The sequence below is a fragment of the Pezoporus flaviventris genome, unplaced genomic scaffold (genome assembly GCF_033815535.1).
Source record: "Pezoporus flaviventris isolate CSIRO_AGI_PZ_B2104156 unplaced genomic scaffold, CSIRO_AGI_Pfla_v1 ptg000176l, whole genome shotgun sequence".
Lineage (NCBI taxonomy): Eukaryota > Metazoa > Chordata > Aves > Psittaciformes > Psittacidae > Pezoporus > Pezoporus flaviventris.
This window is the reverse complement of record NW_026892724.1, coordinates 1,362,210-1,374,883: the sequence shown is the minus strand read 5'-3', so window position 1 is coordinate 1,374,883 and position 12,674 is coordinate 1,362,210. Positions and strand designations below refer to the sequence as shown.

The 12,674-nt window shown below is 55.4% G+C and overlaps 1 protein-coding gene across 1 annotated transcript; it reads left to right on the top strand.

Annotated features, from left to right (window-relative positions):
- Positions 1 to 4,592: 4,592 nt before the first annotated feature.
- HEYL (hes related family bHLH transcription factor with YRPW motif like) lies at positions 4,593 to 11,740 on the top strand. Its single transcript, XM_061480196.1, has 5 exons — positions 4,593 to 4,698; positions 7,747 to 7,813; positions 8,245 to 8,328; positions 8,723 to 8,804; positions 10,178 to 11,740. The coding sequence occupies exons 1-5, from the start codon at positions 4,619 to 4,621 to the stop codon at positions 10,843 to 10,845; spliced, it is 981 nt and encodes a 326-aa protein (XP_061336180.1). The 5' UTR covers positions 4,593 to 4,618; the 3' UTR covers positions 10,846 to 11,740.
- Positions 11,741 to 12,674: the final 934 nt, after the last annotated feature.

The window sequence follows — 12,674 nt, the reverse complement described above, 5'->3', positions numbered from 1 at the left end:
TGAAAGTTGCTGTTTACTCATTTGCTTTACAAAGTGTGCCTTGTTGTGGCTTCAGAAGAAATGAAAGTTTGAAGTGGTTAGAGAAGAAAGGCTTTGGGGCTGGTGCGTTCCAGGCAGGGCGGAGGGGCAGGGGCTCTCCAGCCCGGCTTGTTTGTATTTGTTCTTGTCTACTCACAAGATCGCTAAACACACATTTAACAAGTGGTGAAACTGTCTAACCAGGCTGATCCCTCCCAGGCTTCCTGGGAAGAGCCCTGGCACATTAGCATCGCTGGGGGAACGGGAGGGGGGCACAGCCCTTTTGGTGTTGTGGGGCTGAGGGAAAGGCTCCTTGTGCAGGCCAAGGAGCAAACAAAGGCGTTGTGTTCCCCGAGCCCTCGGGCCTGGCCCCGGGGGAAGGACAGGGCCTCCCTGCTTCACCAGCCTCTGTTTTCCCATCCTGGCTCTTGATGCTGTAGCTCGGGTGCAGCCTCAAGGGCACCCGTGTCCTTCCAGTGCCTAGAGACCAGAATGGGGCTGGAAGTCAAGAGCCCAGCTGCCCACCGCACTGTTCACACAGACCATCCTGGTACAGACAAAGACACCTCACCTTGTCTGCATTGCCCTCTCCAGATGTGAAACACCAGAGAGGAGCAAACCTTTGTCCATCAACACATCATCGCTCACTGCTGCTCCTCCGTCCAGTGAGCGCCCAGTGTGCTGGCACCAGGATGGGTGGGGAAACTCAGTCACATCAAGGGCAGCCAGGACTAAAGTGCTGGTGTCTGACACAGTCCATTGGGATGCTGATTCTGGAGCAGAGGTTGATCCTGTCCCTGGCCATCACCCAGCCCCACTCACCAGAGCCACCTTATGCATGGTGTTCACGGCTGCATGTTTCAGCCTTTCCCTAGGCACAGGCTCATGGGGACAAGCATCATCTTATGGGGCAGGAGCTCTTGCTGGGACAGCAGCACCCCTGAGCTGTCCCAAGCCCCATCCCATGGTGTTTCCACAGCTGCCCAGGCGGAACCGCATTCCTGGCTGCTGGAACAGACCTGCTGCAGGGCAATAGGTGTGAGGACACAGCGCTGGCGGGGTGGCGAGCACAGCACCGAGGTGCAGGATCTGCCCCGTCCCTGCCTGGGGAAGGGTGAGGCACCGGGTTTGTGGGAAAATGTTGTTTCTCCCTCCCCTGGCCTGCCCCAAGCCGTCGCTGGGCCGGCTCTGAACTGCGGGGGCCGGGGAAGCAGGGGGGGAGTCAACAATTGTGGTGCCTCTGGCTTGGAGCACAGCCACGGCAAACAATCCTCTCCTGGCTGCCCTCCAGATCTGACAACACACGGAGGTGATAGCGCATTCCTACCTACACGCTTTCATCCCCCATCACCTCCCGAACGCCCTGCCTGACTCTGCTGCCTGTGATGAATCCCTCTGCTCAGCCACGGAACAAGACAGCCTGTCCACAGCGCTGCAGCCAGGAATCCCAGCCAGCATCCCTGCGAGGCCTCCGCTTTTGCAATTACAGCTGTGGGTCTGGCAGCCAGTGGTGGGACCTGAGGTTAGGGAGGTGATGTTGACTGAAGATGTGCGGACAGGGCATTCCAGGCATGCACGGGGTTAAACCAGAGGTGTCAGTTCATGGGGAGGTAACAGATAAGTCCTGCTCCTGCTGCCTCTGGCTCTGCAGAAGCCTTGCTCTCCCTCCCACATTCCAGCTGCTGCAGCTTTTCACAGCTGGCTGCTCTCTGGGGACATTTCCCAGAGCTGAGCAGGAGGGAGGGGAAGGAGCAGGACGGGGGGGGGGTTGGTGTCTGGTCTGACTGTGCCCCCCCTCCAGGGAACCTTGGGCGGGAGCCCTTCACCCCCAGGAGTGGGCTTGGCACCGCCAAACCTGGGCAATCCCAGGTCCCTGGCAGGGATCCACCCTCAGCCCTGGCCGGGAGAGTTTTTCCTGCTGCAGAGACAGGACATCAATCTTTGCAGCTCACTTATTCCTTGGCCTCTGAAGCAGGGTAGCCAATTAGTGCTGGGTGTGATGGATGGCTTAGCCCCATCCTCGTGACACCCATCCCCTGGAAACGGTTCCCACCACCAGAGGCACAGGCAGCAGGAGCAGGGACAGCTCTCACCAGCCTCCAGCCCCTGAGGGTCTCACAGGGGTGCTGGGCCTGGGGACAAGCACTGCAGCAATGCTCGCTGAGCAACCAGAGGCTGTGCAGGAGGGGAAGCAGCCCTCGACACTGGGCCAGCGTTCATCATTCAGGGCTTGGGGAGAGATTTCCTCTAATAACTCCCTGGCTTGGCTGTGGCAAAGCCTGTAGCTCTGGGAAGAGCAGAGCGGCTTGGGGAGGAGGTTGGTCACCCAGTTTGTGGCTCTGTGCTTGGTCAGGCTTTGCGGAATAGCTTGCGTGGCTGCTCAGTGAGAGGCAAGGAGGTGGCAGAAACCCCATTTTTGCTCTTAGACCCCATCTCCCCTTCCCCAGCATCATCCCCTGTCCCACTCTCTGCTGCAAGACATGGGTGATGCCTACGAAAACCCAGCTTCCCTCGCACGCAGCTTCACCCTTCCCTGTGACCTCCATTCAAACGATCTCGAGGGGTCTCAGCACCATCCCTGCATCCATCCTGGGTGGTTCAGATGGACCTTGGGATCTCCCAGGGCTTGCCGGTGGCCATTATAAATGACTCTCTAGAAGCACAGGCTGGAAAATGGATCTGATTACAGGAGAAGTGGGTTTCGGCCCCTCTCTGTTCATAATGAAGTGTAATCCTAGAGAAACATGTTGCCAGTTACACTTCAATTGAACCCAGATAATGACACTTGAACAAGAAGGCTTAGTCCAGGAAAGACAGAGCCTGGACAGTGAATTCCTTTCTAATGGAGACGAAAAGTGTTCCTCCGTGGCAGTCTGGGCTCCGCTTGGTTCGGGCTCTTTGTGGTATGTGCAAGAGCTTGAAATAACCAGTCTCTGGATCCCATTTAAATGGTTTTATCAGTGGAAAGGGTATTAATCTCTCAAAAACACATGTTTATGGGAAGTTTAGTTTGGAGATAAATGTATTTTGAAGTGAAATCACTTTGGAAAGGAGAAGTGGGTCTCAAACTTGCTAAAATAACACTAATTCTGCTTCAAAGTAACTCCACTTTGAAATGTGAGCTAATAACAGCTCGGTTTCTTGACCACTTATAGGGAAATCAAAACATCCAACATTACATAAACCAAGTGCCATATCCTAAAGCAAATGCTTTATTCTCATTCAGGGGGGTACAAACGCTTCCCAGACCTCAGATTTCCACCCCAGCGCGGGGTGGCTGGACCAGGGCTCCGTTCCTTCACTTGGGGAGGGAGGAGCAGGAGCACCCGGCCCCAGCGCTGATGGGCTGTTATCACCGCCACGGTCTCTGCAACAGGCTTTGGGAAACCCACGTGGTGCCAGATCCCAGCGCCGATTATTTTATGGTGTTTTTTTTTTCCAACTAAAAGGCGTTATTTTTGTACTGTGAACTTCCACTTCAGTGCTCTCCCGCCTCCCCTCTGCCTCCCCCCCGCCCCAAACCCCCCCGTTATTGATGCCTTGGGGGATTTTAGCAGCACAGGACTCTGAAAACCAGCCACAGCCTCCTCCTGCAACCTCAGGGAAGGCGAGATGCTCTCTAGGAGCCAGGCTGTGGCTCGGAGTTTCCGGCGTTACGGGATGAGACAAGAAAACAGCGATTCACCCTGGTGTCATAAAACCTAACATCGTGTTTGGTTGGTTTGGTTTACAGGGTAGGTGGTGGATGCCCCTGCAGTGCCATGAGCTGGCACTCGAAGATGCTCCAGGGCTGGGAGCTGAGCTCCTAGTGGGACCAGGACCCATTGCAATGGTCCAGCATCATGCTGGACCCATCCTGATGCTTCCAACAGTAGTGCCACCACTGTTGTCCTGTCCCTCAGGGTTTAATGGCAGCGGAGGGCTCTTTGCACAACGTCCTCAAACATCCCCGTGCTTTCAGGGAGCTGGTTTCCATCTGAATCATGAGCCTCCGAGAGTGCCTGCGCCCAGCGCGGGGCAGACATGTGTGTGCGTGTGGGGCTGGATGTTGATTTTTCCCTGAAACAACTCAAGGCTTTATCAGTCCCATCTCTTTCCCACGGTTTTCTGTTGCCAGTGAGGTCACTGGTCCCTTTAAACTGGGGCTGAGGCCAACGTGCGGCGGGTGGAAGGGGGGCGGCGGGGACATGAGACGGTTCACACAGACTGTTCCTTTTACAGGAAGACTTGGGATTTCGACCAGCGAGCGGGAGGAGGCGGGAGGGGGGGCCTGGGAACCTGGGCCGCGCAATCCGTCACTCCCGGCGGATGGTGCCTCATTAACCCGTTCACCGGGGGGCCGGGGCGCGGCAGGGTGTGGAAAGCGGAGGGCGGGCAGGGGAGGGGTTGGTCCTGAGCAGCTCCTCCGCGTTAGACCGGGTTGCGGCTGCACTCGCTGCCCCGAGGACGGCGGGAGAAGGAAGGAAGGAAGGAAGGAAGGAGGGAGGACGGACGGCGGCGGCGGCGGCGGCGGCGGCGGTGGTGGTGGTGGTGGTGGTGGTGGTGGTGGTGGTGGTGATTGAGGGCAGCCAAGCCGAGCCCGTCCGGTGCCGCCGGCAGCATGAAGCGGTTGTGCGAGGAGAGCTCCTCCGACACGGAGTCGGACGGCACTATCGACGTGGGCCGGGAGGAGGAGTACCGGTGAGGGCTCGGGGTCGGCGGCGGAGTTTGCGGGGGGGTCCCAGCACTGGGCACGGCTGCGGGCACGGCTGGAGGGCGGCTCCGTTCACCTCGGTTAACCCCGCCGGGCCGGGCCGGGCCGGGCTGGTACTGCCGTGGACAGGAAGGGCAGGGGGGACCAGGTCACCCCAACCTGCGTGTATGGGGAGACCGGGCGGGGGAAGCCCCGTCGCGACGCAGGTATCGAAGCTGTTACGAGCTGATTGAGCTCAAGGAAGCGCCTCGCTAAAGCCAGAGCAAAAGCTTTCCCCTGCGGGGGGGGGGGGAGAAGGGCAGCTCTGAGCTCCCTTGGCAGCAGCACCCCGAGCACAGGCGCCCACCGGGTGCTGCTGCAGCCCCAGCGATCCACGGGCTCGCAGGGAGCGGGGAAGAATCCGGGAAGTTTTGCATGAGAAACGCTTCAGCTCTGGCGATGCATTTGTAATGCACCAGCTGGGGCTTTGATCTTAATTAAGAGGGAGCCCGGCCGGGGAGAGCTGCCCGGCTTTGAGCTGCGCTTCCAGTACCGCAGTTTCCGTCCCATCGCTGCTGAGCCGCGGGTTCGGCTCTGGGGCTTTGCTGCTTGAGGAGATAGTGAGGAAATAGCGAGCACAGGACCCCTGCATGGTTCTCAGGTCGTGCCCTCCTGCTTTGCCAGCTCCCCTGGCAAAGGGCATCCCTAGCAGCTCGGCTTCTCACGCTGTGCCTGCCGTGACCGGGCTCTGAGCACACAGACGGTGCTGGCGATGAAGGAAGGGAGCTGTGACTTGTTCTGCTCCAAAAACCCAGCTGCTTTTGAACTCTTGTTTCAGTAGCCAAGTATCCCCCTCTCTCCCTTCTCGTTCAGTGAGTCCCCAGGTTAGTTCATTCCCTTTTGCTGCTTGGTATCCCAAGCAGAGAAGTTGCCCTGCCCGGTGCCAAGTTACCATTCTCATGGGGCTAAATTCAGGAGTCTGCTTCTCGCCGACGCAGTCGTAGCAGAGTCTGAGAAGTAACGTCCTGCACCAATTCACTGACCCCTTAGGCAGCTTCCAAGCGCATCAATGTTTAAGCTACCTCCCTGCTGCATGTGAAATAGTGCAGCACTGAGTCTACACTATCCTGATGGATGGAATGGAGGGATTGTCATCTTTCAGTGAATGGTTAACAATGAATTGATCTCTCTGGTGCTGCTAAGACGTTTACCTTGTCATGGAACCAGGCAGTGCTGTGAGCTGGTGTTTGTGTACGTGTATATCACTGCTTGTGCAACACCAACACACCACCAAAAGAGCTGTTCCTGCTTTGATGGGGCTGGGTTCTTTGGGGTTTTGCTTCTTGTTCTGAATCAACAGCCAAAGTTGTGCTGTAAGTTATAAAATTGAGCAGAGAGCAACACAGCAATTCTAATCATCAGAACATCGTGAGGGTGTCTTTTATGTGGTTCAAATCTGTCAAGCATATTTTGAAAGCATATTTTGCAGTGAGCTCAGTCTTTATATCCACATCTGGAGCCGCAGCTCACAGAGAGCGGCACGTTCAACAGCTCTGCAAGGAGTTTCAGAACTCCCTGTTACAGCTCCTTGAGTGAGCGTTCCACATTCCTGTGTCCCAGGCAGCTTCGATACCGACTCCTGGCACAATACCTGACCCCAGAGCCCGTTTTCACATCATACGTGCTCATCCTATGTGTGCTTATGTATGTTGGCAACACATGTTGGTGCTTGTTGGAGCCAGCCAGCACCTCTGCCCAGGGAAAGCCCACCCAGCAGGCATTCAGACAGCTGCCTATGGAGGGGAGTGAAGAATGTGTTACTTCATCTGAGTGTGTCAAACCAGCCCTGAAAGCACCTTGCCTGCAGCCAACAGAACCTATTTCTAATGGGCTGAGCTGGGTCTGGTTTTTGGCTTGCTGTGCAGACAGCTCCGTCCATGTAGAAACATCTTTAATAGGCTCCTGTTAAAATGCCCCTTCCCAGATGCATGTCTCTGATGGTCCCTCCTCAGCGCCAGGCTGGCTATGGTTGCTGTTAACATCCCTGCACCAGGTTCCATAAGGCACAGGAACAGTGCTAAACCAGGCCAGCTTTCCAGAGGGAGAAACCCTGCCTGTTGAGATGGAAAGTGGCCCTGGGCAGCCTTCCCCTGCAGTGGAGTGGCTTTGCTCCAAGGAGTTTCCCACGCCGGGTTATCCATTGTTGTGGAGTCTTCACCTCTGCAGGCACCCGGGGATTGAACTTTGTCTCCCTGTGCCTGTCTAGTGCTGACCTTTGGTGTCTAACCTCACCCGTGCCCACCAGGCACAAGACAGTCTGTGGGGGCCCTTCTTAGCCTGCTCCTCCCATGTCCCTCGGGCAGAGTTGTCAGCCAGCAGGCAGGGTCCCTGCCCCATCACCTCCTGCTGGGTGCTCCCCTGCCCAGCTCCTGGCTCCTCTCTGCCTGATTTGGGGTTATGCAGAATATCCCTGGTGCATTCAGAACATCACAGCCTATTCCAAACCCTGTGGTTTGTGAAGTGACTCTCCAGGAAGCCCTCAGAAACCACATAAACTCTGCCGTTAGCCTCACCCTGAGGAGCAGCCAGCCCTTCGCTGCTCCTGGGTGGGAGCTCGGGGATGCGCTGGTGCTGTCGCAGCTCCGAGAGGCAAAGCCCTGCAGACAGGGCAGGCTCAGACATGAGAGCTGGGAGATTCACACATGGAGAAGGAAAAGGCCACGACTCCAGAGCTTGGATCGCTACTTTTCCAGCCCCATGGAGATGCCGGCACTGGCTGAGATGGAAGGAGACGAGTGCCTGGTAGCAGATGGACAATTTGGTGCAGAAATCTGTCCCAGGCTGGTGGGAGACTTGGAGTGGGATTTGAGTCTCTGCTTGGCTCCCCATCCCCAATTCCTGAGCTCTGTGTTGTGGGTAAAAATGAGATGGGAACCACAGAAGACATTATTCAGGGAGGGGGGAAACTGCAGATGGCAAACGTGTGTAAAGCACATGTGCGAGAGAGGTCCCTCTCCAGCTAGCATGAGAAACGAATCCCTCTTCTTCCCTTCCAGCCATGTTTCCAGGTCTGTGTCTCCCACTACGACATCTCAGATACAAGCCAGGAAGAAGAGGAGAGGGGTGAGTCTCATTTATGTTGCCCAGGGTGGTTGTGCTATGTCTCCCAGGGGAGCTAGGTTGTTTGCAAGGGCTCCCTGTGACATCCTCTGCATGCAGTGGGCACGTCCTTACTGTGGGAACACAGTGGAAAATGAACTTCACAGTGTTCCTGCTCTATCTCCTGTGAAATTCTCCCCACAGCCACACAGAGACTTACTTTGAGGAGGTTTGGCCTCAAATTTGGCAGGAAAGGGTGGGGATGGGATGGAGGAGCGTTGTTTCACTGTGGTTATCACAGCAGTCAAGGTTTCTGTGCTCAGTTTTTGCACCAAAACCACTTACATGGCCCTGTTCTAAGCACCTCTCCCAACCTGCCTTAGCTGGTAACAAGCTGTGAAGCTGTGGCCATAAATGACCCTGGTTTCTTCTCTCCCCTTGGGAATCTCCTGCAGATCATTGAGAAGCGGCGCCGGGACCGGATCAACAGCAGCCTCTCGGAGCTGCGGCGCCTGGTGCCCACCGCCTTTGAGAAGCAGGTGAGTGTGTCCCTGATTCCCACCTTTCTTCGCATCTGGGCTGTCTGTCTTATCATCATCACTGCAGGGACTACGTAGGTGGTGAAAGTGGGTGGCAAAACAATATTCCCAAGTATTCAGGAGCCCTGGGGAGGATAAAGTCAATCCAGGAAGTGTTTTGGATAAACCAGATATGAAGATGCCCAGAAATGGGCTTTTACAATTTGCATCTGGGCACCTTAGGAGGGATGTAAAAACCAGAGCCAGTGTTCTGGGTGGATGCTTTGCTCCATCTGAGTGCTTCTGGACTTCAGGAAGGTTTTGGAGGGGAGTGGTCACTGGGCAGCTCCCGAGAGGCACAAAACCCCAGACCATAAAATGATGAAGTGCTCTTTTTCCTGCTCCCAACACACAGGGGTCTTCCAAGCTGGAGAAGGCAGAAATCCTACAAATGACAGTAGATCACTTAAAAATGCTTCACGCTACTGGAGGAGCAGGTAAGAACTGCACGTGTGTGAGGTGAAGGCAAAAACTGGAAGGGAAATTCCCCTTCAGCCTCGGCACCAAGCAGTATCTTGATGCTGGCGTGCCCAGCTGACACCAGCCGGCACCAAACTGACTGCTGCCCTGTCTGTTTCCCAAGGGAAATGCCCTTTGAGGGATGTTTCCATGCATCCATTTGGCAGACAGTGGTATATGGGATGGCCAATCCCACAGACCCATGGGGATGGTACCACTGTCACTGTCACACACTCTGCTAAAAGCAGTGCAGCCAGGGTCGTGCCTGGTCCTGCTCTGCTCACAGAAAAGTGGTATTGAGCTCTTTACCTCCTCCTGGGATACATTTCCTGCAGAGGCTGGATTCTGCATGGGGACTCTGCAAATAAACAAGGCTTTTTTCCCTCTCTTCCTCTTTTTGTGTGTCTCTTGGTTGTTATAAGAAGAGAGAGGGAGCCCTGTGCAAAATTCAACAAAGGTCTTATTTGTACTGAGACCTCAGTACAGACCCTCTGTCCTGTTCCAGTTAACAGGATGGAGATCACAGCTCCAGTAAAGAAGCCTCTGGCTTGCTTACCACCCGGTTTTGGCTTGCTGGGGACATTGCTGGCATCCAGGCTTTGGTTCAGAGCTGTAACTTGGTCTGGAACATTTGTTTAGATATTCAGTTTGACTGCACTGCAACAAAGGGCTGTATTGTCACGAGAGACCCCGTCAAGCAAAGTGGTCCAAACGCTTCAGTGCTGTGACATTCTCTGCTTTATTGCTGATCGTCTTACGGAGCTGCAAGTAGGGAGCTGAAGCCTAAAAACCAGCCGTGGGTTGCATTTTATCCTGTTAATTTCTGTGGCTTTGAGCTTTCTTGGCCCAGTGGTTTTGGTCTGCCACTGTCCCGTGTCCTTCAGCCGGATATGTGCTTAAATGAAGGGTAAAAATTGGGACCTAGGCAGAGGAAAATGGTGCTAAGCTGAGCATGGGGAGACCCAGCGTCCCACCAGTCTGCAGGACCAGAGATGGTCTATTTGCAAAGACCCAGTGCCCATCTGGCCCACAGACCTGTCTCCAGCAGCGATAGTCCAATAGGAAAAATTCCTTCCTGAGCACAGTTAATGAAACCTCTTACTTGTCTCATATGCTGGAGTAAGAGGCTTCATGACCTTGGCAGTTCTATCCCGATGAGATAACCACAGATGCTATTCTCACGCATGCAAATGTCCAGTCCTGGACACCCACTTGGCTGGCTGTGTCAGGAATATCACCCGGCAGCAAAGTGCCTCAAGTGAAATACACAGTGTGTTAGAGAGGGTAGTGAAATCCAAGCACATTCCTGAGCTCCGCATGGACTTCTTCTCACTGCTTCCTCTCCCTACAGGCTTCTTAGATGCTCGAGCTCTTGCCGTGGATTACAGGAGCATCGGCTTCCGCGAATGCCTCACTGAAGTTGTCAGGTACCTGGGCATCCTTGAGGGTCAAAACGCCACTGACCCCATACGGCTGCGCCTCCTCTCCCACCTGAATAATTATGTGGCAGAAATGGAGCCTTCGCCTGTGGCCACTTCGCTCCTGCCCATCCAGACGTGGCCGTGGTCCTTCCTCCACAGCACTGCTGGCCCCGTGCAGATCCCCAGGAGGGAGGCTGCTCCCGCTCCGGTTGTTTTGACTGCATCTTCCCTGGCTTACCCCAGCCCTGCTGTGAGACCAGCCCCGCTTCGCCGTGTCCCCGGCGACATGCTGCCATCCCGCCGAGGCTTCCTGGCCAGCAAGATGGGCTCTTCCAGCCGCAGGGCCCGGGGTGCAGGCTCATCTGCAGCTGTAGCAGCCGTGCCCAGGATGCCAGCACCAGCGGGTGCATTGAGAGAGGGCTCATCCAAGAGCAGCCAAATCGCCACGTTCCTCTTCTCACCAGCCTCCGCCGGCATCCCCATGCCACCGGCTTACACAGCACCTCCTGCCTTGGGCGCTGCCACGCAGGGACCTGGGATCAGGGTTGGGACATCGAGGATCTGCCGCTCCTGGGCGACTGAAATCGGAGCTTTCTGACCCTCCCATTTGGAGACGGGAATTCTTCAGCACTCATTGCCTACAGGCCTAAGAACAAACTCAGCTGAAAAGGCATCTTTCCTGCTTTGCAAAAACCAAGGATCCATAAAGAAAATCCTCTTTACTCTTCCCTCTCTCCTCGCACCACCTTTCCTGCCTCACCATCACACGTTCTCTCCCTCATGATGCCAGCAAACAGGAATCACATACAATTTGATACACCTGTCTGCACGCAGCTACCCCCAGATCCTTCCAGCTACAGCAGAAGGGGCACATGCAGATCCCAGCCCTGTTCCACCTCCAGCAAACCACTCTGCAGAGCCCTTTGGAAAAGAGCTAGCCTTGAAATACTTTTATTTCCCTGGGGGCCCTGAGCTGCCAGACAGACTTGCTTATGCCGTTGCCCTGCGATGTGTCCCCCAGCTGCAGCACCTAATGTGCTTCCCTTATCCCCAGCACTGCTGGCACCCCAGCTACAACCCCCCCAGCTCCCTTAGTGAACTGCCTGCCTGTTAATCCCCATGCTTTCCTCACTGCATTACAGCTTTCCCCACTTATGTGCCCTTAAGGTGGAGTGAGGCAACAGCTTAACAGAGCTTGTTCCCACAGCCGGGCTGGAATTCCGCCGGATTCCCTGCACAAACCATGCAGGAGCAGCCGGCCAGGCCTGTGCAGCCCCCACTCTGCACTGAGGTGTGAAGAGACGAGCCGGAGGATTTCAAAGGGATGTCAGTCACGGAGGGGAAGGCGCTGATGGCCAAAGTGAGAAGAAAAGGCCTTTCCCTTTGCCAGTATCTCCTCCATCCCCTGCTGAACAGCTGTGACTGCAAAGGGGGAGAATGGGTCAGAAGGGCCTGCATTTGAAGTGCCTCCCTTGTTCTCTCTTAGCCCTGCACCCCCCCAGGCTTTCCTCCTGTTTTCTTCAGCACTGTGTTTTGGTCTCACATTGCTCATTCCTCTCCCTGGGCCAGGACCAAAGCCCACTGAGGTTTCACTGCAAACCTTGGCAAGCCCTGGGGCTGCACTTGTCCCGAGTCCCAGGAGATTTTTCTGCCTTGGCCTGCGTGCCCCAAGGTAACTGACACAGCAGATGCTGCTCCTCCAGTGGTCCTCCCCTCCTCTCCTCTAAGCAGAAAGGCACAGGGGCCACCCTGCTCCTATGCCACATCCTGAACTCCCGTAGTGTCCAGGACAGGAAGTCTCAGTGCTCCTACTTGTCTGAGCAGCCCCTGCTCCTGCATCTGTGCCTTGACTTGCTGGGATGCACAAGCAGAATAGCCTGGACCCAGTTGCATGCCCGTGCCAAGGAGTCTCACCCCCCTCTACAGCACTGTGACAATAAAAGAAGGAAAAGTATGGAGAGGTCAGTGGAAAGAAAATAAAGAGGGAGTTCTCTCTTGAATGGGAGCGGCTCTCCCCATGCCTCAGGTCAAACACGCAGCAGCTGGTTAGACTGTGGATGAGCTGGTGTTTGCCTTCCTGCAGATTGCATCTGTCATGTGCATGGCAATGTGTCTATCTGCTATTGTTTGGGAAGTGAGTGCCTCCCAGTTGTTTTGATGGAAGTCATCACACAACACACAGAAAAGCCTCGGCTGCTTCTCCCCGCCCTTGTCCTGAAGTGCCAGGAACAGCGTATTCCTTGTTAACGAAGCCAGAGGAGGTCCTCATGGACCCCAGTTGTTCCTGCAGCTGGTCGGCACACTCGAGCTCACAGCAAGTAGCCCAGCCTCACTTTACACTGTGGAGAGCTGTTAGATTCACGAGCTGTGACATCCAGCAAAGGTGTCAAATAAAGTCTTTGAAACCCCTGTCCTGGTTGTGAATGT

Coding starts and splice junctions, on each gene's coding strand:
- HEYL (XM_061480196.1), top strand. CDS start 4,619: ATGAAGCGGTTGTGCGAGGAGAGCTCCTCCGACACGGAGTCGGACGGC. Junction 7,814..8,244: donor CCAGGAAGAAGAGGAGAGGG/GTGAGTCTCATT, acceptor AATCTCCTGCAG/ATCATTGAGAAGCGGCGCCG. Junction 8,329..8,722: donor CCACCGCCTTTGAGAAGCAG/GTGAGTGTGTCC, acceptor CCCAACACACAG/GGGTCTTCCAAGCTGGAGAA.